The sequence below is a fragment of the Pleurodeles waltl genome, chromosome 8, assembly GCF_031143425.1.
Source record: "Pleurodeles waltl isolate 20211129_DDA chromosome 8, aPleWal1.hap1.20221129, whole genome shotgun sequence".
Lineage (NCBI taxonomy): Eukaryota > Metazoa > Chordata > Amphibia > Caudata > Salamandridae > Pleurodeles > Pleurodeles waltl.
The window spans coordinates 319,512,898-319,538,433 of NC_090447.1; the positions used below are offsets into that span (position 1 = coordinate 319,512,898).

The following is a 25,536-nucleotide window of genomic DNA, read 5'->3' on the forward strand; positions in this document are numbered from 1 at the left end:
GCAGAACTTTCAGCAGCAGTCCTTCTTCATGAAATGTACTGGAGTGTACTGAAGTGGTGGTGTTTGAGGTCTTTCAGTTGTGCCTCTGAAGAGAAGAGAAGCATCTAGAGGCATGCCTTTTAAGATATCCTCCCCCTCCTGCCCTGGCTTGAAGTTGGCTGAAGCAACAATGCAGGGTTGTTAGGCCCCTTTGTGTGGACACAGCCTATTCAGGTATAAGTGAAGCTGGGCCCAGCTCCTCCCTTCCATCCTGCAACTGATGACCCATTCAGTCACACCTAAGCTCCCATTGTGTGTGGCTGTGTCGGAGGAATACACAAAGCCCAACTGCCAACTAGACCCAGTTTTGTGACCCAGGCAAGCAGCAGGCACCAAATGGCTAAGGCAAGGAAATGTCAACTTTCTAAAATTTACAAACACAGTGTCCACTGTAGGACTCTTTTGAAAAAAACAATACCAGGGACCCCCTCTATGCCTCTGAGATACTCAACAATGAATGTGCTTGTTACACAGCCTAATGTAGATTGTAGAATTTGCATTGCAGTTTTTCATATATTTATTAGATGTTTTCTGATACTTTTGGTTGTAGCTAGGTTGCAGATTGTTTTATTCCATGTTGTTGATAACAGTTTTATTTTATAAAATTTATTGGAATTGGTAGAGTGTAGGGTGGCTTTGGTCTAGTGTACCTTGGAAGGCATTGTGCCACCATTCCACTGTAATTTTTGCTTTGGCTTTATGTCCCATGGTTATGTTACATACGTTTCATCATGGTATGTTATACTTTGGTTTATACCGGAATGGTGCACTCCCAAATATCTTAACAATGGTTCATCAGGGGACTTAGTTTGTCTTTGTGTATTTGGAAGTAGGATGACTATATCAGAAGGTTAAAGTGGTTTGCTACTTCTGTTACTGGTATGTGTACTAGAGCATTTTTAAAAAATATTTTGTAGGAAAATTGGGTGTTTGTTGAGTACTCCACACTTAGAGCAGATACAGTGGTTACAATTATAGTAACATGTGGCCCAAAGGCCAGAGGCGTTGACTTTGGAAATGGGGAAATGATTTTGAGTCCCAGAATCGGCTCAACATCCTATGATTGTGGGTAAATCACTTAACTTCCCTGTGCCTAAAAAAATACAAAAGAAAAATCTGATCATGTGTAATGATGTAATCTTGTGCTCATGTAAAGTGCTTTGATGCCTTGGACTAAGTTTGTGCTATACAAAACTAAAACAAAAAAAAACCAGACCTGTATAACTGTATGCGGGTATATTTTTATAATGGACCTAATCATTGCTTGTTCAATGTCAATGAATATTTTCTGGGGATTGTACTTGCTAGCTTGGGAGTTTTTTGGAGTTAGTAGTTTGTGGTATGTTGTTCTTTTTTAGCAAACGTGTGTTCAATAAAGGTATGTTTGTGTTGTGGTTTTCACTGGCTGAGGATATCATTTAAATATGCTGCCCATCATTCATGTGCTGCTCTGTGTTAATGGTCTCAGATGGTTTGGTTATATAAACTATGATTCTTTTGTCATTGTTAGAGTTGTCATTAATAAGGAAGGGTTTCTCGTTATGTGAGGTAATTGAATTATCAGGTATTTTTGTCTTTTAAGTGCTCCATGTTTTAAAGGGCATCAGGTGTGGCTTTCCTAGTTATGAGTCTTTTTAAGTTTGAGGTATCTGGGAGTTGCCCTTTAATATAGTCAGGAGCTTTTGGTATGATATCTCTGAAACAGCTCCTGGAGACTCTTGTAAACCACTGCTGGCTTCCCTAAGGTCTGCTAAAACATTTCTAACTTTAATTTCTGTACGTTTTGGAAGGTGCTTTTACTCTCTAATGCTTTGCACAATTTAGTTTTTTTTCATAGCCCTCCCACAACATGCATTCAAATGAATTTTTGCACATTTCCAATTTATATATTTATTGTGCTTCTGCTTTCCTGACTGTAAGTAAATCCCATATGAGTCAATAACAGTTTTCTTTTTTGAGATGTAATTGAAGTGGCTCTTTCTGACATTATACCTGAGTGTTTTAAAACTGTATATTAAAAGTAATGTTTGCAGTAACTTATGGGCCTGATTTTGAGTGAAACAGAAGGGTAATCCATTGTAATGGAGGACCCTTTCCATCGTGCTGAATGTTCACACGCCTTATTTAGAGTTAGGTGGACATTTAGGCCCTCATTACGAGTGTGGTGGTCCAAAGACTGCCACACTTACACTGACGATCGGACCGCTGCACTTCGGATGGTCCGACTGCCCAATTACAACTTAGGCGGGCAGGATCACCTAAAGACCGTCGTCCCCACCAGGATCATAGATCGCGACTGGATGGCAGTGGTCAGGCTGGTAACCAGACATGGCGGCGCTGAACTCAGTACCGCCTGGCTGATTACAACCCCACTTTCCGACAGCCTTTTCATGACGGGGACCCAGCCATTAAAAGGCTGGCAGAAAGACAGTGCTGGGGGCCACAGAGGTCCCCTGCACTGCCCATGCCCATGGAATGCCAATAAAGGGAGGGGAGGTCCCTATAACCCCACTGGATTAGGGACAATAACAATGCAAGGAAGCAAAATATCCAACAGGGATAAATCTGTACCAAGTATCTAAGCAAAAAACTCAATATTTTACTGAGTAATCATTTCTTTATTACAAATAAATCAATTGAATCATAGTGTCCACAAATCGCCTGTACTTCTAAAAAAGTAATCCACAAAAACTGACTATAAACAAATCAGAAACAACCCTAACGTTACAAACAAGCACCGTGATACATAAAATAGAAGCTGCTTAACCATCGGGTGGCAAGCAGTCAACGTTCCAGGTAGTGACAGTTGTGGGAGGAAAGTATCCTGTTCCAGTGAGAACAATTAGTGACTGAAATGAAAGTCCGATCAACTCCCCGAATTATTCAATCCAAATGTCTCCAAAGTTCCAACAGTCACTCCTTAGTATGATATAGTCGACGCGTTTCGGCCTTATCAACTACGGCCTCCTCAGGAAACATTTGGATTGAATAATTCGGGGAGTGGATCGGACTTTCATTTCAGTGACTAATTGTTCTCACTGGAACAGGATACTTTCCTCCCACAACTGTCACTACCTGGAACGTTGACTGCTTGCCACCCGATGGTTAAGCAGCTTCTATTTTATGTATCACGGTGCTTGTTTGTAACGTTAGGATTGTTTCTGATTTGTTTATAGTCTGTTTTTGTGGATTACTTTTTTAGATGTACAGGCGATTTGTGGACACTATGATTCAATTGATTTATTTGTAATAAAGAAATTATTACTCAGTAAAAAAAATAGTTTTTTGCTTAGATACATGCCCATGGAATGGGCACTGCATGGGCTCCCCTGTCAGCACCCTAGGAATGTGCACTGTCTGCAAAGGCAGACAGTGCACATTCCTAGGTTGCTGGAATGGTAGGATATTGGCCTTGGCGCCCTTAAAGGAGCTGAGGCCAATATCGTAGCATTGTTCCCCTCAGTCAGCCCGGCGGGAATACGCTCGGCGGTGGGGAGCCATTGCGGTGGCATCCTCCCCGCCGCTTTGGCGGTCCCGTGGTGGGGCCGCCAAAGATGTAATCATGACCTTAGTATGTCAGCAGCGGAGACTACTCAGTCTCTGAAGCGGACAAACACATCTGTTGGAGTAAGTGCCATAAAAGGTTTTGCTAACTGTCCATCTGCCCTACCTGGGCCCTGATTACGAGCTGGTTGGTAATTTCTGACCTGTGCTTAAACCCCTGTTTACGCACAAGTCAGAATCACAAGTTATTATGTATTTAATATATAACACATCTGATAATTGCTTTAATACCGAAACCTTTGTTAAATTTCGGCATGTCAAACCTGCTAAAATTTAATGGGGGAAAAGCATACAGCATTTACCATAGCATACAGATTTTGGTGCACTAAACACCAAAATCTTCGTGTTATTCCCCACCATCTCGTAATAGGTGTTATTTATAGCACATGATAAATAATATACCCTTTGGCACCATTATTTATCAGGTGCGATAACACCTAAATTTGTAATCACGACTTTAGAGTGGACAAACAAATGGTAAGCTTTTACTTTTGCTTACAATTATCCAAAATGTGGTAGTAACTGAAAGAAGAAACATCCCAATTATCCCCGCGCCATGATAGAAAACTCCCATTGCGATAGCGTCACTGCTTGTTTTATTTTCAATAGGAAAAATTCTGGTTTGAGATTTTCTTTTTGAAATGTTTGCAGGAGCGGAGGATGTTTCTAAACTTGTAGTTTAATGTTAAACAGTTAGCCACCCCGATGAAGTAACCACATTCTAAATCAGCCACTATATTTTTAAGTAAAATAATATTTAAACATGCATTATATTAATTACCGCTTCATAATTATAGATTTGATGTTGTTTTCTTTCATAAAAATGTTTGCTCAGGCCTGTCTTTTTTTGGAACGTTGTAGGACAGGTGATTGCTTTTTGCCTGTTTCATAAAGGATATTTGTTAGAAAAATATGTATAAAAAAATAGTTTTGCTTTTTTGGCTTTATTTTGCTTAACTTTTATTTTCAAACTATAAGTTGCTTTGGGTTGTTTTTCATTAAGGTATATTTGCCTAACCACTCTCATACATGGGGAACACGCACAGCGGCCCTTCCAAACTGATCACGATAGACCCACCAACCCTAACTCTCAACCTCTGGGACCCAGGAAAATTATAATCAGCAAAGATGGCACTAATCAATTATGTCCCATAGAACATTCTGCAGATGAACAGAACTTGACCACACACATATCTACGGCAGGTAACACCAGGGACCCTGCCACTCTGGTTCCGGACTTTGTCCCCGACACAATGGATGCACTGGATAGGGGCACGGGGGGTAACTAATTACTAAACATAAGGCCGATTTGGTGTGGGGGGGTATGATAGAGGAATACCTGACGAAGTGACCATGTATACATTTGGCTCTGATGGGCATTTTCAAAATGTTCTTTCAATAGGCATGCTCTTCCTCCAGCAGTGCTTGCTGCCCTACGTATCCGATCCCTAGTCCACAGCAACAGTGAGAAAATGTTCAACTAAAGCACAATACATTAATAAGCTATAATAACTGACTGGGATGCTGTTTAGATTTCCTAGAGTAGGCTGGTCCCCGTTGGACCGGCTGGGGGCAGTGCAAGACCTGGTGTCTGCACAGGATGGACATCAATAGACATTCAGTTATACTATTTTTGTCCGAGGGAGGAGGGGGGAAAGGTTTTTATTACTGAGGTCCTTGTTCAAGTTCTTCAGCAGCAAATGGACAGCCTATAGTGACGGGAAGTACCGTATGACATGCAACTATCACAAAGACGCCGGGGTCTACAAAGTCCTGACATGAAACATTCGGGGCTGGATAAATACATCAAATTATTTTGAGGACTATCCTGCCTAAAACGTCACAAATTAGACATTGCATATCTACAGGAGGCACATCTATAGGACACGGCTGCCGCAAAACTGTCCAGGAAATGGAGAGGACAAAATTACCATTCCTCCTTCTCTACCTACGCTAGGGGCACCCTGATTTGGGTGTCCCCAGGAGTCCCCATCTCCTTTTCTACATGGAGGTGGATGTGGGTGGCAGATATGTCCTCACACAGGGGGCTTTGGATGACCAATCCATAACTATGCTTAACACATACACCCTAAACACTGATGATCCTGCGTTTTTCCACTGAGCACAGGACTTGATCACACAAGAGATTGATATACCCTATGATGGTTGGGTGAGTTCATCTGCATCCTGGACCCACATCTGGATAGGACCCCTCACCCCCAAAACGGGCACAAAAGCCCACTTAACAGCTGCCCTCTGGGAGGTCATGACCAACATAGGGTTAGTGGACGTATGGCATCTAAAACACCCAGAACAGTGTATATACACCTGCCATTCTGCCACGCACAACATGTTCAGCAGGCTGGACAGAATCCTAACGGCAGGGTTTTGCAGACATTCAGATTACACACTTAACACAATTCCTTTCTGACCACTCACCAGTCTGTTGTGCCGTCACACTAGGGGCCCCATCATTGAGGTGGCGGATGTGGTAACTCTCTGAAGGAATACTAGATGTCCCCAGAGGTCGAGAATCTCTTTCGGACTCACTAACAGGCTACATTGAGTTAAACTGGGTCTCCAATGACAACAGATCCACTGAATAGGGGGCACTCAAAGTGGTCTTGAAAGGCACCTGTATGGATCTGACCTATAGGGTCCATCAACAACTACAGGAGGATCTGAGCAAGGAAGAAGTACTATTAGCAAACCTTCAAAGTACACATGCCCCAGCCACAGCTTTACTCAGGGACAAACATATCATAAATAAGCATATCTCAGACAGATGGGACAGGTTAGACAAATATATAGTGAAACAGTACCGACAGCGCCTACACTGCAAAGGTAATAAGTCGGGACACCTACTCACATGGAGTTTGCGCAAGGAACAGGCCCCACCATCCCAACATCACTTCTTGGTCCGGATGGTACCAGAGCTACTTCAAGGGCAGGCATAGTAGAAATATTCCGTACCCATTTACAAACGGTCTTATAAACTTGGGTCCTTCCCAAACTTGGAGCGGCAGCAGCTGAGGCCCTTGATGAACAACTTGGCCTAGAGGAACTCAGAGCAGCCTTAAATATGCTCCCATGGGCAAAATCTCCTGGAAGTGATGGGTTCCCTTCAGAATTTTAGCATGAATTCTCAGCCACAGTGGCGCAAAAACTCCTGGAAGTCTTCCTAGAGGCACAAAGTTAGGAATACTGCCCCTGACTATGCGGGAAGGTGAAATATGTCTGCTCCCTAAACAGGGGGTGAAGCAGACAACCCAGCTGCCTACAGACCTCTAACAATGATCAACACTGACGTCAAGGTATTATGTAAAACTTTGGCCAATCGACTACCACCCCATATGTCGCAATTGATCCACGAGGACAAATGCAGTTTCATACCTGGTTGAAGGACTGATATGAACCTCAGATGCCTAACCCATATCCTACGCAAAACCAAACACCAGAACGAAGATCTTGTGCTCGAGTTGATCGACCTGGAAAAGGCGCTTGAAACTGTGGACTGGGGCTACTTGCTCCAAGTATTGAAGACCATGGATTTCATCCCTAGATTCTGTGGATGCATCTGACTTCTCTATATAGAGCCAAGTGCAAGAGTGTGAGTGGGGCATCACTGCTCAGAAGCGTGGACATTAGGCAGGGGTACATGACAAGGGTGCCCATTATCCCCTCTCTTGTTTGTAGTCGCAATAGAGCCATTAGCCATATGGGCATGTGAAAGATTACAGACCTGGGGCATGCAAGTTGGTGAGTCTCAGCATGTTGAATCTCCATACGCAGACAATATCCTTTTTTATCTCTCCTCGCCTAGAGTCGCTTTGCAAGGACTGCTTCAACTACTAGATGACTTTGGCATTATATCAGGACTTCGCCTAAACCGAAACAATTCTTTGATATTTCCACTGGCCGCTCTAGTGGGCCTGCCTCTAACAGGGATGCCGACTTTGGGCCTTTGCTGGGAACTTGAACAATTTAGGTATTTAGGCATCCAGGTGGCACACGACAAACCACTGCAGCTCCGATTAAGTGTTGAAGGCCCTACGGGTATCTGTGGCCTTTTGGAACACACTGCCGCTCTCCTTAATTGGCAGGATGGCCATAGCAAAAATGTTGCTCCTCCCTAGATGTCTGTACATGCTGCAAAATTCACTTAGCCCACTCCCACCCACGTTTTTCAGGCAGTTGGGCTCCCTCCCCGTCTTGCTCCTTTAGGTGGAACGATGCAGCAGAGCGATGCTATCCACACTGCCAAAATGATTTGAGGATGGGGGACTGTAAATACCATGCCTTGATCTATATTATTATGCAGCACACCTTCAACACACTGCTAAATGGTTAGACACAAATGATAACTGGGAGAAGAGACTGCTGCTAGGCCGAGTATAGGTTGCACACCTGCCTGTGTTATTAATGTAGGGTATGGGGATGCCCAAGGATCTCACTTACATAATCTGACATACAGCTGGAATCTGGCAGCGCTTTGAACAATCTGTTCTGAAACAGGTGCCATTTCACAGGGAACTAGAAGTGTGGATACTTAAACCTATTACACATGTCCTTTCAGGCGTGGCAAGAGAGTGGCTGCTGCCAACTAGGCGACTTATATCCTGGGGAACAGTTTCTCTCATTCGAGAAGGTTCGCCAAAAATTTGAATTCGGCTCAGGCCATTTCTTACAATATGCTGACCTTACTCGGGTTATCACTAACTTGTGGCTCTGGCTGTCACCTATTAACGCTCATATATAGGCCTATGCATCTTGACGTAACTGGGCCCCCTCCTTGAGCTTATGCAGCATTGAATTTAGACCCTGACACTCCACTGGACAAGGCAGACTGGGATCAGGTCGGAGAGTCAAGGCATACTGTATCATGTAATGCCCACTTCAAATTGGTCCATTATAATTTTCTTCACCACACCTATTTTACACCTAAGACCATGAAACATCTGGCTCCCTCCCGCACAGACCACTGCCTGTGTTGTGGAATCAGTGGTTTAGACTTAACGCGATCCACACGCTTACTCCTACCCCTTAAACCTCAAAGTTGTCTCTTAGGCAAAATCAAGCGCTTGTGAAAGGGTGGCAAATCAGGTATAAGTTTCTACAACTAGCATTGGTATTGGCACAGTGCAGAACAGCCATCACCTGGATGGGGCACAGGGATGTCTCAGAATGGTCCCTGTCCAAGGAAATACACATGATACTTTCTAGGCGTGACAATAGGGTGACCGAAGACCTATCGGTTTGGAGGGACTTATGTGACACTTTCCTAGTCGAAGACTTGCACAATGACACCACAGACAGTGACTGAATTATATGAGGGTGATGGCGGGGACACACTTACAGGACCAAATAATCCAGAGTAAACTCCTCATGTACTGGAATGGTGATTATTGGCTACATAGTATTGTATGCACAGCGCTCAGAACATAACGCAAAAAGATGTCTTAACAATGTGTACGTAAATTTGTACCGTATGCACTATTGCTTGCTGATTTCTTACTTTTTCTGTACTGTTTTTCTGAAAATGAAAATAAAGGTTAGGAAAAAAGTTATATTTACCTACTTTTCAATGTGTTTTTCAGAAAGATGATATTCTTATTTGTGTCTTCTAATTTCCGGCTTTGCTGTGCTGTGCTGGAGTTTGCTACTTTAAGAACTATAAGTAAGAAGCTCTATATTAATTTTGGGGTTTAAGTTAAAGGCTTGGCTGTTGGTGTTAGTTAGCTATAATTTATTTATCTTGTATTACAAATATTTTTTAGGCTGGGCTTTCTTTTCTGTGGAGTTTGTTTCTTCATTTTTGTGTAGAATTTGGTGAAGTGTTCCTTTCTGGAAATGTTGGCATTTTTGCTGTAATATAACGCATGTTTTATGTCCTTTTGTAGTAGTTATTTCATTAGGAAAGTGTTTGTATTGGTTAGTAGGTTTACACTTCAATTTTAATGGTTGGTTGTTGTATGTAGTTGTCGTGGATCCATTTTAATTTTCCTTGGTATAGGAGTTTAGCGTAGCTCAGACTGGCAGGACTGTGCACTTTTACCTAGATAACATGCTCTGTTTTTAATATTCGTTTTCTATTCATTTTAGCATTGCTTGCATTTTAGATGAAATGTTTTTATTTCAAAATAAGATTTTATTCCATGAAAGCGTCAATATAAGTAATGTACTTATTTGATTGTCATCATGTTCTTTGCTTTACGTTGGACAAGAGCAGAATGTGAACATGTCAGGAATTTGTTATGATATTGCTGATACAAGTTTGTGCACACAATCAAACATTTGGGTCAAAGTCACTTAGGCCCATATTTATACTTTTTGATGCACAACTGCGCCAACGCAGTTGTGCGTCAAAAATTTTACCGCCGGCTAACGCCATTCCAACGCACCATGCGGGCGCCTTATTAATGGAATGACGTTAGCCGGCGCTGCGGACTGGTGCGCGTAAAAAAAAATGACTCACACCAGGCAGCGTATGGGAAAATGGGGGTTGTGGGTCAAAAAACGGTGCAAGTCAGGCCTGAGGCAAAATTCAGGCCTCAAACCGGATTTGCGCCATTCTTTTTGATGCCCAACCTCCATTGACATGACTCCTGTCTTAGCAAAGACAGGAGTCATGCCCCCTTGCCCAATGGCCATTTCCAGGGGACTTATGTCCCCTGGGCATGGTCATTGGGCATAGTGGCATGTAGGGGGGCCCAAATCAGGCCCCCCTATGCCACAAAAAAAATCGGAAAAAAATACTTACCCGAACTTACCTTTGCTTCCCTGGGATGGGTCCCTCCATCCTTGGGTGTCCTCCTGGGGTGGGCAAGGGTGGCAGGGGGTGTCCCTGGGGGCAGGGGAGGGCACCTGTGGGCTCCTTCCGAGCCCACAGGTCCCTTAACGCCTGCCCTGACCCAGGCGTTAAAAAACTGCGCCCATCAGGCTGTGCGCTGTTTTTTAAGGCCTGCCCCTCCTGTGCGTCAAAATGACGTCAGAGTATAAATAAGGGGCACAGGCCTTAAAGTCATTTTTTGGAAGGGAACGCCTACCTTGCATATAATTAAGGCAAGGCTGGTTCCCCCTTCCAAAAAATGACGCACATGGTGGAATTTTGACGCCCGCGGGGTCGGACGTCAAAGTATAAATATGGGGCAGGGTTTGCGCCGATTGTGAGTCAAAAATTTTGACGCACATTCGGCGCAAACAGAGTATAAATATGCCCCTTAGTACAAAGGAGATATTTTAAAACTAGGGGGCCAAAATGAATTCTGGAGTACATGTATTTTATTGTATATTCTAATGTGTTGTATATATTCTAACTTTTATCCAGGTTATAATCTTAAAGAAAGTGGGGAGTTGTATGTTATGACATTTTGGTCTATGATGGTTTTATTCTTTTTTGTGATTGTACCTTTTATGATTCAAATTATTTGAAATAAAGGGTGATGATGATGATGAGGTGCATACTCACATCAGGATGTCTGCATGAACATTAACATGATCCTGATAAAAAACACTTTGTGAGACCAAGGCCACTAGAGGGGGCTCCACCTAGGATATTCCATCTATACTGCACGTCACTTTGCAGCAGATCTTAGCCTTTGTGTCTCTACAAAGCCTGATTTGGAGACTGGAGGCCAACCTTGTCTCATGGTAACAGGGGTTGGGGTGCTTCTCATGGACACAGCATGGACAGATTAGGTTTATCATGCCTTGCTCGCTTTAGGGTGGTAAATATGCTTCAGGGAGGAATTTTCATATTCATGTTTATTGCAATATTTTGGGGTTGTTCGTATTTACATCGCTCATTTTCACAATCATGATTTTTTTATTTATCATTATCCTAATCATTGCAGCTCATGCATTTTATTGCAGGTTGCATTCTTTTCGATAATTGTATTGAAAACTATCCTGCATCGTCTTTCCTGCCTGTATGTGTAAGAGACTTATTGCTAACAAGAGAAAAGGGTAAGACTTGTTCCACCTCGATTTCCCAGAGAGATTTTCAGAGTCCATGGGCTAGGTTGCTAGAAACCACCTTTACTACTTGGGTTTTGGTGAGGTGCTGCTAGAGAGCCGAAAGGACTGGGCCCACAGTTGCCAACTGGTGTAGGAGTGACTTAGTCGCCTACAAACAGAGGTGCTCCATCCCTAATCCAGCAGTCTTGTAGAGAAACGAGAGTCCGTACAACATGGTATTTAAATTTTTCTTGCTGGTTTACTCTTTTATGGTTGTTGTCAATTAGTGTTTATGTGTTAATGTTACTATATATATATATATATATATATATATATATATATATATATATGTATATATATGTATATATATATGTATATATAGTTACATTTATTACAATTTATTTACACAAAATAACTATTTAAATATATAAGTAATTTTTATAGGTGTTGTATTGATTGGTTCAATTTACTACTCATGCATTATACTTGTGTTTTTCTGGCCCTGGCAGAAACAATGCATGCCCGGACTCACCCAGACTAGGGATGCTCCGAACAAGAGCAGAGCAACGCACAATGAAGTAGGGAAAAGGGGGTTAGAATTCAGAGTAAAAGTGGGCAGGTGTGGGCTGCTATTCTGAAACATGCCTTCTTCTGCTAAGGACCTTGCACTCTATTAAAGAAGAACAACGATAACACTACTTGCTGTCAGGGCCGGACCTCAAAACATAGGTGTGTACATCAATAATTATTCCTAGATATCTTATCCAATGCCATGATTTTCCCTCTGTTTGGGATAAGGCAACCACGTTTTATAGCCTTAAGGACATAAACAAAAACAGCCTACTATTAGTGAGAGGTTGACTCTGGATACATGTGGGTTTTCACTAGTCTTTCACTGTTCTAGTGCTATTGAATGCAGTCTTAACTTGGGGCCTGACTTAGAATTTGGGGGAAGAGAACATTCTGTCATGGTGGCCCAATGACATTTCCTCCACCACCAAGGTGGGACTTCTGCCCATCAAATTTAAAGCTGACAGCGGGCCCAGCGGTCAGCTCTTTACATTGAAGGGAACTGCCATTACAGGGTTTCCTTTTAATGTGATAAACGTTTGGTGTGCTGCCGCCATCAGTTTTGATGGCCATTCACCAAACTTTTAACTTCTTTAGTTTTTCAAAAACAAAACATTAATGGCCTCCCATGCCCTGGGAGTATGGAGTCATTATAGTTATTTTCTCTGACCCTCACCGCCAGGTTTTTCCTCGGGTAACGTACAGGAAAAAATACAATACACTGCACACCCAAAATAGGGAGGATAATGTGTAATGTCCTTCCTCTAACTATCTCTATACACCTGAGTCATCAGAAGTATTTTGTCGACAAAGCCAACGGTGGCTCTATCAACTGAAAACTTAAGGTCCACCAGTCTCTCAATGAGGTGGGTGGACTGTGGGTTTGGTGGCTCGTGTACTCAGTTGTGTTTATCAGTGTGTCTGCCACACTCTAAATAAGGTTTATCAGAGAGTCTAAAAGCCTTTGGTTTATCTCTTGTCTTTAACTCTGCAGGGACTAGTGTAGCTGGCTGTGTTAGCTGACAAAGGAAGTATGAGGCTCCAAACGTTTCTACCTTGTGTAAGATTCACATGTGAGTAATCCACATTGGGTTCACAGAAAATGGTGGGGTTGCGCAACACATTATCTTGCTGTCCTTTGTTTTTTCGAAAACTAGACCTTGGCCTCAACACAGGTGACAGCTAGGAAGAGGACTGCAATGGTGGAAGGCACTCTCATGGATGAGTATAGTGAGGTATTGGAAGAGGCATGAGGCAGCCTGTATACAGAGCAGAATACCAGTAAGAACCTATCACTCATGGAAAACTCAAAAACTGGCATAGCGTTGGATCACCGGCTAGGCTTTTATACAAGGCCCCGCTCAAGATGGCTGCCTATGTCATGACTTATCTCCATACTCTTGAGTGAGGAACACACCTATGAACGCATCCCACCAGTCAGTCTCCATCTATCACATCACTCTTGGATTTCCAGATACCTGTGCCTGATGAATTTGTGCTAGAGGAATAAAGGCCATCTATGCCAAGCGTACAGCCCTTATTCATTCCTCACAGTGTCTATTAACTGCAAGGGCAGAATGAGGCATTTCCTATGCTGCTGAAATAGCACCCACTAGAAGTAAGGTTCAGAAGCCTAGGCACTACTGTAAGACATCCAGTGCAGAGACTGTGATTAGCATCTATTAGATTGGTAGGTTGTTGGATTCTGCAGTGTCTACTCTTGCTTTATAAATTGAGTAATATCCAGTGTCAGAATGAGAGAAGATTAACAGCAGCTTAGGGTGATCGTCCTTGTCCCGTTAATGGTATGGTTCTAGGAATCCTACATCTGTGCCAGATCTGAACAAAATGCCAAAATAAACAAATCATTCCAGTATAAGTACCTTTTTTCAGCAGAGACTTCTTGTCAGTAAAGACTGAAGTAACCATCTTTAACACTGCCCTAGATATGGTCTTTGTGCTTGGTGCTTGAGCATAAAGCAATCGGGTAGTCACAACAGACAGGGGAGTACAAAAGATCAGACTCAGATCTGAAGCTGCCAATATAGCCACTGAGTGGGGATGTATTGTTTGTCAGCTAAAGTAACACTAGCTACTTCCGTGGGATTACAATAGGGCTAAAGTACACATCGAAAATCTTCAGCACTGCCTCCCTTGTGGAATCTGTCTGATCTAGTTTACAGTGTGTGTTATATAAACATCTGTTGAGGTTGAAGTTTCTCATAGACGTGTTAGGTGTAGGTGTCTGGTGGTAATGATGGTAGTAGTGGTAATTTTAGTGAACATAAAAATGAAGGATATGAAGGTCTAGAGAATGGCATCTGTTCTGACACCATTGAATATTCTTGTGCAAGGAGGGATATGAATGCTTCTTACGTTTTTATGATTATGGCATCTTGTTGCATCCACAGCTTCTTGGCCACCTGGGCTTCTGAGAATCGTACTACTTTGCAAGATCTGGTGGTTGCCGGGGTCAGAAGATGGTATACAAAGCACACAGCTGTGGGCTGCGAGAGTCTCCCACACTGGGCCTGCTTCCTATTGTGCTCCTGGCAGCTACTCCTTCGCCCTTCAACTCAAAAATGGCAATCACTTGCCTTATAGTTTGCAGCTGCCTTTTAGGAAGTCTCTGTAGGTAGTCCACTTCAGGTTTTTGTTCTTTTTTCTTTTCCTTTCTATCACAGTTATTCCTCCCTTAATTTCTTCCTGACATTATGGTTCCTGTCATGTGGTGCTTTATGCCATTCCCTTTTTTCTGTTCTTTTACTATTTAAAGGCCTCAGTGTGGTTGGAGGGTGTGTCCCAATAAAGCAGCGTTCCTTCATTTGTTTCCTTGCTCCATTTACTTGCTGATCTGGACTCTCTGCTCTTGGGACTTTATTTCCTGGATTCTTGGTTTCCTCCAACCATGTGAAGACTTCATAAGCAAGGAGGTTTTTTTACACCTTTGCTTTTTTCTTCTTGAGAAGTTGGCAACTTCTTGAGTGCATTTGCTTACCATATATTCCCATATGTGGTGACAATGTAGCTTCCAGAAGTAGTCACCCTTACATTGGACAGCAGAAGACACTGATCTGTATTATGGGTAAGCGTCTAACCCTGATTACTCCAAACATGAGAAACATCCTCTTTCACAGGTAACAACTTTGAGATGATGTTGGGTGGTCCACATAGTGTGGTTGAGACATGGCCTTCAATAGCCCACCTGCCATATTGTGGCATTAGGTTTTATGAGGCCAAATGAGTAACAAGACCTAAATAACTGGCTGGATCTACACATCATATGCATGATGGCTGTCGATCAGATCACCAATTTGCCTTCTACACTCAGGAAAGACATGAAGCCTGAGGATTTGCAAAGCAAATGAAAAAAGATTTAAAAGACTGGGTGAAACACAGACAGGAAAAAGGCTGTCAAACTACTTACTCTGGCCTTATTTGTGCACAGAAAAAATGGAAAAGATATCACACATGTTGGTGGCGCTCATACAGCATCACTTAACCCCGAGAGGGCATTTGCTGAAAATCTGGATACAAACTGATTACACTTTTAGGTTAGGAACCTGCAGGAAGATGCATCCATTAGAAAGTTATGTACAGACCCTCATGAAAAATATTGCATTTCTTGTAGCCTCCTTGTAGAAAATGTTTCATATGTAAGTACTTTTATAAGTCCCCATCTTGAAACTTCAAAGGGATGCTATACCAGAATACCCATTACCAAGTGCAGAATTGTGTTTCTGCATGGCTTTTTTACTCTTCTTTACAGATTTTTTACCTCTCTGAGAGTCTTTAGCACAGAATGCAGGTACCCACAGTCTTACTGGTTCCTATAGGACTCACTAGTCCAGTGAGGTGATGGATATCTTCATCAATGTCTTTAAGGGCTGCACGTTGAAAGCGAGTTCCTTCTTTGTGACAATGACTAACAACATGCTTTCTGTTGTACTTGTTTGTTGATGTACTTGAATGTGTTTGCTTATCATGGATTGATTCTGGTAGTCAGGACAAATAAATATCTGACTAACTTTTGTGTGTATTTTGTTGTCTTGCAGGTTTTTGGCACATTTGTATTATACAATACATTTGCTGCTTACAGATTACCATTTCACACGGACGTTCTTGTGCTAGCTGAGCGCTGAAAGCTATGCCTTCAAAAGTATAAGTTCCATGTATGTCAACCTGACCCCCTGCACAGTATGTGCCACCAATTTGGGAACTACATACTCACTCAAACATAAAACCAGCTGTTCCAAAACAAACCATTGTAATAGCCCTCCATCCCTTTTACAGCTACTCATCTTTGATGCATGCAGCACTGGGGGAAAATAAGTCACTTTAAGGCTATGTTTTCCCCTTCCCGTCGGGGAAAAGCACAAACCTATGGCACTAGTCTGCTTCTTAAAACAAGAGGTGATTAGATCATGTGTGGATGACAATGGATGGCACTTAAATTAGGAGCAGTATTATTTCAGGTGTCTCACATCCTCTCCCATTCTCAACAAGCCATGTCTCCAACAACTATTCAATTAATGGTCTAGACCACTGGTCGGCAAACTCATTAGTCAAAAGAGCCAAATATCTACAGTACAACGATTGAAATTTCTTTTGAGAGCCCAATTTTTTAAACTTAAACTGTATAGGTAGGTACATTGTTATTAACTTATTTAGGGTACTTCTAAGCTGGCCTTTGCTAAAAACGTCCTCAATCTGATTGAGGTACGTTCGCTGAGGTCGACCCCTTCCAACTCTCCCATCCACACTCGTCTTGCATACTTGTTTCGTCTATCTCCTTTCGTTCATCCTCTCTATATGTCCAAACCATCTCAACATACTTTTTCTCAATCCTCGACACTACATCTTTTTTCACTCCACACGCTCCCTAAAATTAACTTAATAAATTTTACTTAAAGTTTTAAGTCTTAGTTAAACTATAGGTGCGTTGAATAAAACTTGATATCATGCTTAATAACAATATTATTTATTGATAAAATTAAATTGTAAGGTATCCATAAAATTAACTCATGACAATGATTGACAAACACTAATATGAACAATGGCCTTGCATCTCCTTGGAAAGTTTGGGTAAGTCAGGTTTGTATGTTGTTGTTTTTAATTTTAAGCACAATTCCAGGTTCTCTTCAATAAGACGACTTCTCAATTTACTCTTGATAAGGTTCATGCTTGAAAATGATTGTTTGCATGAATATGTAGACCTGAATGAGTAAAGAACAGCAAATGCTAGTTTTTTCAGCTGATTATATGAGTTAGGAATACTATTCCAGGTGTTCAAAATCAAAATATATCTTCCTTCCCCAGGTCTTTCAAAGCAAATCAAATCAAATCAAATCATTAACATTTATAAAGCGCGCTACTCACCCGTGCGGGTCTCAAGGCGCTAGGGGGGAAAGGGGGGGTTATCGCTGCTCGAACAGCCAAGTCTTTAGGAGTCTCCGGAAAGCGGAGTGGTCCTGGGTGGTCCTGAGGCTGGTGGGGAGGGAGTTCCAGGTCTTGGCCGCCAGGAAGGAGAAAGATCTCCCACCCGCCGTGGAGCGGCGGGTGCGAGGGACGGCAGCAAGTGCGAGGCCAGCGGAGCGGAGGGGGCGGGTGGGGACGTAGAAGCTGAGGCGTCTGTTGAGGTATTCCGGTCCCTTGTTGTGGAGGGCTTTGTGTGCGTGGGTGAGAAGACGGAAGGTGATCCTTTTGCTGACTGGGAGCCAATGCAGGTGTCTCAGGTGTGCGGAGATGTGGCTGTTGCGGGGTACGTCGAGGATGAGGCGGGCCGAGGCGTTTTGGATGCGTTGCAGGCGGTTTTGGAGTTTGGCGGTGGTCCCGGCGTAGAGGGTGTTGCCGTAGTCCAGGCGACTCGTGACAAGGGCGTGGGTCACGGTTTTTCTGGTGTCGGCGGGGATCCAGCGGAAGATCTTGCGGAGCATGCGGAGAGTGAGGAAGCAGGCGGAGGACACGGCGTTGACTTGCTTGGTCATGGTGAGAAGAGGGTCCAAGATGAAGCCGAGGTTGCGGGCGTGGTCTGCGGGGGTCGGTGCGGTGCCGAGGGCCGTGGGCCACCAGGAGTCGTCCCAGGCGGACGGGGTGTTGCCGAGGATGAGGACTTCCGTTTTTTCAGAGTTCAGCTTTAGGCGGCTGAGCCTCAGACCACTTATGCTGTGAACTAAGTTCACATTTGTTTTTCTCTAATATTTCTATATCAGCACAAAGACATTCAACTTTCGAGCGCCACAATTCTTTGTTTTTTAAATCCAGCAATTGCATCTCAAAGTTGCCAACATCAATATTAAAGGGAGAAAAATGTAATTCTGTTACAGTAGCATTGAGAGGGTTTTTAACAAAGGCTAATGTTGCTTTTCTGTTTCTGAATTCCTGAAACATGCTGAGAAAAGCTTCCCTCATATTTAAAAGTGTTGTTTTGAAATAGCAAATGTCAATATCAGAATAATTTTCTTGGCGATGTTTAAACAGGCTTGGAAAGTAAATCAAAGTTTCTCTTTCAAAATCTTGAGCAAAAAGAGATAATTTGTTTTTGAATGCAATAACTTCTTCTAACATCGAAAAAATTGGGTTTCCTTTCCCCTGTAGTTCACGATTAAGTTGATTTGGATGAGAAGTAACGTCTACCATGAAATACAATTTTTTGATCCACTGATCGTACGTTAGTTCTGGATAGTGGACACCCTTCTCAAGGAGAAATGCTTTAATTTCTGTTAATAAGGAAGCAAAACATTTTAAAATGTTTCCTTTGATAACCAACGTACCTTGTTATGCAGCAGAAGATCTGCGTACTCACTCTCCATTTCAACTAAATATTCTTTCAATTGGCGATGATTAAGAGTGTTAGCTATAATGGAGTTGATAATCTTAATCACCAATTCCATAACTTTGCAAATTTCTTCTGGAAATGTCTGCACACAAAGCGCTTCTTGATGAATGATGCAATGGTATGTAAGTATCTCGTGATTATTTTTTTCTTTCAAAATAGCAAAAAAACAGTTTCTTACGCCGGTCATACTGTTCGCCCTGTCTGTTGAAATTGAGACAATTTTAACGAGTGGAATATGATGATTTTCAATGCACTCAATTACACCAATTGCTATATCCTCTCCACGTGTTTGACCTTTGAGTGGCAATAATCCTAAAAGTTCTTCTTTAGAACCTGTAGATGAAATAAATCGTACAAAAAGTGACACTTGCGCTGTATCATTTGTGTCACAAGACTCATCAACTGCTATTGACAAAGCTGAAACCAATTTAAGATCTTCGACTTGCTGGTTGGTTATATTCGAAGGCATTTTGACTGTTCTATCTTTCACTGTTTTAGCAGACAATAGTAACTCTTTAATTTTTTTTAGAATATCTGCTTTGTTCTTAAAAACCCCGAAATAGCTCTTTGGATGCATTTATAAAACAACTTTTTATGTATTCGCCGTCTGTATATGGTTTCCCTCTCTTAGCAATCTCTTGACTAACCACAAAACTTGCAATATTAACATTGTTGGAAGATTGCATCCAGTAATTAAATACAGAACTTGATTTTTCTTGACTCTTCTGAAGTTCTTCAACTGCTTTCTTCCTTGCATCACCGACAGGATATTTAGTACTAAATGACACGTGTTTAGTTGTAAAGGGTCTCTCTAAATTAGATTTTTGGTTATGTGCCAGTTTTTCCTGACAAATAAGACAGGTCGGAATGCCATTTACATTTTGAATAAACGCGAAAGTCTTGGTCCATTCAACTTTAAATTCACGTTTTTTTGTCTTCCGTTTTTCTTTGCTTCTTCTTTGTAGCCATGTCAAACAGGGCACCTAAAAAATGTTTCATTTTATAATAATAAAGCCACCAACACAAAATAATTACAATTCTTAAATTGATGACAAAAATACCTGTAGGATTTGCAGCTGGTTGGAAAAATACAGGTAACTTTTTGCTTCGAGTAGGTACTTTTGTCACCCGCGCGCGATTTGCAGACGCGACTAGCACTAACCACTGCACAATGAGACTGCTGACTGACTGGCTCACTCAACTCATGCATGAATCGCGCGCACCTCCCCGTATGTACAGGCCGATTGAAACTTTGTGGCCTCTAAATGCGTAGAACGGCAGCGAGTGGAGGGGAAAGTGCCGCTGGTGGGGGTACCTTGGAGGGAAGGCAAAGCATTTCGGACAGAGATGGTGGAATTACCAACTGCAGGGGTGCGGATTTTAACTACAATTCTAGTCTTTCCTGCGGGGCCACACGCTCGGAAGTAATACATTGTAGAACACGATACAGAGATACGACTTGACGATACGCGTTGACATTTTATCTTTCTGGAAATGTTTTCTCAATAAGGCGCTTCAGAGCACTCGCCTAAAAATAAAGACACATAAACACCAAATAAGTATGTAAAAATAGAAATAAGAAAACCAGTCATCACGAAGTTTCAACTGCATGTTGTATTTTGTGGAAGAGCCACACTCAAGGGGCCAAAGAGCCGCATGTGGCTTGCGAGCCACTGTTTGCTGACCACTGGTCTAGACAAAGTGAAAGAACAAAGATAAAATGCAGACACTCATCTGAAGGCACAACCATCCTTTGTGAAACAGCCTTATGAGACTTTGAGGGTTTGTTTTCTTGCATGGTGTCTATTCCCAATAACCTCTGCAATGTGCACTTCTATTAAGTGACCTATTCATAAAAAGTAGGCAAGCTATAGTTACAGATAATAAGTGAAAACAATTTGAAACCTTATATATTCCCATGGTAACTTGGAATGGAATGGAACTGGTCATATTCAATAAAATCTATATGCTTCCTCTTAGCTCAATGTGAGCTATCCTAGGATAAATGTATTTTTTTTAAATATGAGAACATCAATTTTACCAATGCATTCAGTGTCTAGTTTAGCTCTTTTGTGTCAGAATACTAACTGTATAATTTCCAGGAATGCATTTCTGGAAGGATCTTTTATTTCAGTGGTGTCATTTGAAAAGAATGCTCATCTGAACTTCCTCTCTTTTGTGTAGGTGAGAGGTAAACAGATTTGCATTTGAGCAATCTTTTTTTAAACATGTTTATTCGTTTTTGTAGCTCATACCAAAAGGGGCACAGATGGGTGCCAATTACAAGCAAAAATAGAAATCGGTAGGATATCAGTACATCAAGTGTTTCCACAATAGTGAATGAGGATAAGGTATAACAAAACGTCAGCTTATCAGCAAATTGGTAGGCATGGCAAAACAAATTATCCACAGTAGTGATTTTTGGATGAAGGCGTGTCATCGGTATCATCTTGCAGGTGTAGTCCATAATGATTGATCCAACAGCCCCACACTTTGCGGAATTTGCGCAGGCACCCCATGCTCCTATATGTTACTCTTTCCGCTGCCATATAGAGGTCCATTCCCCTTTTCCATTCAGCTATGCATTTCAGCAATCTTAGCAATCTATTGACACTGCCGGAACGCTTTTCTGGTTTGTTTTTAGAAAATGTTTCCACTGCACACCATTTTTAAAATAAACAGATGTTCTGCTACTTAAGAGAAGGCTCTATATTCATGTTTATTCGAAGGGTTTATAGTGTTATCTCTACTTTTGCCTAAATTGATTCCTTACACTATAAAACCTCAAATCTAACAGAATTCGAGTCATCTGGTAATATGAGCTTTTCTAACTGTTGTCGACTACATTGAACACTACAAAGTTTAATCCCTCTTAAACCTCCTCCCAGATTCAGGGGGAAGTTGGCTCTCTACAACACTTAAAGGTGACACTACAAGGTTTAGGGATACAGGCGCAGAATGGATACTCTCCGCAATACCCCTTTCAGAGTAGTATGCATCACCCTATATTAACTGAAACTGTTGTTATTTTCTCAGAAAACACTGGAGGGATCGCCATATTGATCCTCAGAATATCTTATTTCTAAAAAAATATATAGGTTTTAATTACAGAAGCTTTGACATTCCAAAATACGTTTTATTAAAGGATTACTTTAATGCGAAAGAAGTACCTCAGAGTCCTGATGGTTGTCTTGGTCTTCGTTAATTAACCAATCAAGGTCTTTTTCAAAATCATCCTCATAGTCCACGTTTTCTTCAGATTCACCAGGCTCTTCGGTTTTACTTGATTGGGCCATTCTTCTAATCACCCTGTAGGTGGCACAAATGTATAACACACACATGTAAACCTAAAGGACCAGAGAACATACACAGTTGCACGTTTCTTTTTTTTATTATATGTTCAGGACATGCTGATTCTGTGCAGTTGAGTGGTTGATTGATTGATTGATTGACTTATTGATCATTTATATAGCGCACTGCTACACAAAAAATGGTGACCTAGGGCTAAGATCACAGCAGAAATGTGAAAATGACCTGGTCAAAGAAAATTAGAGGGAAATTATATAGTTAATTTAAGAGCAGCTACGTTTTAAATTATTTCGTAAAGAAAAGGTAAGAGGTGGTCATGTGAACACTCGATGGAATTTGAGCTCAGGCTTTATTTGGATTAACCAAAAGGAAAGCGGGGGTGTAAAAAACAGTGGTTGAATAAAATCAGGTTGAAACGGAAGGAGAGTGATGGGGCGACAGCAGGTTGAGTGACAACCATGGTGTCATTTATAGGAGGACAGGAAAACGGCGTCTAATTAGGACGCATTTGCCTAGGGCAGCCCTAAAAGGTGAAACAACTACTGAGAATGCGAACTGGCAGGGCGGCCGCAGGGCATGTTCCTGTCACACGCTCTGTTCCGGACCCCCTGCTGGCTGGCGCACTGGAAGAGTGCGCACCGCCGGTGAAGTGAGCAGCCTGCAGGCATGAGGCTGCCAGTGAGAAGGAACTAAGGAACCAGGACGTTCAAGGTCAAAGGAACAAGGAAGCCTGAAGCATGGTCAAAGTAAAACATTACTCCATGGTTGTTTTTCAGTATAATATCCTAAAATGAAAGTTGGGTTCAACGAAAGGAATGCTGTTTATTTTAGCATTTTTAGAACGTATTTTGTTGTTGAAGTAAAACTAAGATAAAAAGATAACAGTCGTACATTTTGGACAGGTGTCATTCCACAAATAAATGTACAACTGAATATCGAGCCTATGAATATAGTGGCACATGGATATTGTGGACAGAATATCAAAGACCGAAATATCGAAAGTTAAGTGAATATACAGAAAGTATCGATTTACTGTTTCTAACTGCACATATATGTACCTTGAAGATATATATATATATATCTTCAAGGTACATATATGTGGAGCTAGTTATAGAAACTCTAAATCTATACTTACCTTTTTATCTATACTTGCTTTTATATTTTGATATTTCCAACTTAATTCATCCGTATTTGCCACCCTTAATAAATATTCTGGCCTCGATATTCAGGGTGCACACATCACTAATATTTTTAAGGTTGCGCTCCACTTCTTGTGGGAATTCAAAGATCATGTTTCCGAGGAGAACTTTGCCAATTTTTGACAAAGCTTGCCACATTTGAAATAATCTCCTGGATTTCACATGTGAGAGGGGTGAAGCCAGTGGCTTCGGGTCAAAGATTTCTAAATTTGAAATACGTTATTTAGGTTATTGTATGAGCACTTTATTACCATTAGAAGCTGGATGTATGATACACGTTCATAAACTAAGAATGTGTAAATTGCACACCGATTGGTTCGCGAAAGGGAATTAAATATACGATGCAAACTATGTATTAATATATTGATACTTACATTAAGGACTGGGGGCCCCATGCGGCCCCCCTGACCTTCACATGCGGCCCTCTAATCACCAGCAACACTTGGCCGCTGTTTACTCGGCTCAGAGCTAATATTAAAAAGAGGTTAAATAAACAGGCAGGCATTTATTTGAGGTGCATTGATGTTAAAATAAATAAATTGGGTGTCCTGTACAAATTAAGTTTATAAACACCTCCCATTTAAAGACATATTTGCTGCAGAAGTGTAAAAGCATGACCGAGCCTTTTCAAAATTTAAAAAGTGTATTTCATTAATATGCAGAACAGTTTCTACTTAGTACACCAGTGCATTGAGAAGTCATTATTTAAAAGAGATTGTTTCAAACAAGAATTTAGAAACATTCAATCTTCCCCCCACCGTGGCAACAATGCCAACAGTGAACTAAGAGGCAAGTCAGTCATGTGCACTCTTTGACTGGCCTGGGTCGCTATTATACATAAACATTCTAAATGATTAAGGGCCAGATGTAGCAAAGGTTTTTACCCATTCTGTGTCTATGGGAAAAAGTGTTTGTACATATAGCCCTAAATCATACACAAGGTCCTGGTATCTGATAATGAAGAAAAAGCAGGGAGAGTGAAACTAAATATTTGCCTAGGATCACACAATTTGGTTAAAAGAAGAAGCAGTGATGAGTCCCTAGTTCATGGCTTCTCTTTGTGCAATTCAGACACTACATGTATATGCTTCCCTCCTCCTACACCCAACTACCACCAACCCCGTCCGCCACCCTTCTGGCATCAATGCAGCCCTCAGTCACGTCATAGACCAAACTTTGTGGCCCCTGTGAAAATGTTTAAGAGGACCCATGTATTAATAGGTCGCATAATAAATTATTCATCTGCAGGGTACTGCATAGTGTCCGACCTAATGAATATTAAGTAGTTCACAATTTTTGATGCCCTGTGATTAGCTGCACATGCAAGGATGGATGTCTGCAATGGAGAGCAGACCTTGGTCACTGAAGCTGCATTTGCAAATGGAAAACATTTCTTTAAAGCACCTATGGTCCATTAAAGGGAGGCTTACTGCTTTTAGAAAAAAAGTTTACAGTTTGGGTACTTCTCAGGAAAAGCATGCAGCGGTCCTCTGAACCACTACTTGCTACCCCAGGGCACCCCAACATGATTCTCAAAAGAAAACCTGTCCTACAGGAAAGGTTTTCAGTTGCAAATCAGTTATTGCCCCCAAACTAGGGAAGAGGTCTTTGAACTGGGGGGCCTCAAGTGATCCCGGGAGGGCGGGGAGGGGGACCCAGACACGGGCCAAAAGAAGCATTATACAGATAACATGCCTTGGTTTTATGCAGAAGCATGCTATTGCATTTACAAAAAGGTAACAGTACTTAACTGCAATGTTTAAATAGGTCTAAACATATTTAAACATTGCCATCCTTATAAAACAATTGTGAAAAATTCTGAGGGGGAGTCCAATGATTTTTATTTTTCAACTGGGGGGTGCGGCATTAAAACATTTGGAGACCACTGAACTAGGGTGTGGTAACTCGATGGTTGGAAACCGCAGTTGTGGCCACAAGTCATTGATACATACCCTTCCAACTGGAAACAGGAGGGCAATGCCCCTTTGATGCTCATTCCAACATGCATTACAGAAAACATTGCAAAAGCCCTTTTAAGAGCTGGAAAGGCTTTTCAGTCTT

General features: G+C 41.8%; 1 protein-coding gene across 1 annotated transcript in view; it reads right to left on the reverse strand.

Moving 5' to 3' along the window:
• CCDC181 (coiled-coil domain containing 181) overlaps positions 1-25,536 on the reverse strand; it is a 277,488-nt gene that overhangs the window by 153,045 nt on the left and 98,907 nt on the right. Inside the window, exon 2 of the mRNA XM_069204169.1 lies at positions 22,138-22,276. Within this exon, the coding sequence (XP_069060270.1) occupies positions 22,138-22,263 (126 nt within the window). The 5' untranslated portion in view covers positions 22,264-22,276. The remainder of the gene's footprint in view (positions 1-22,137; positions 22,277-25,536) is intronic.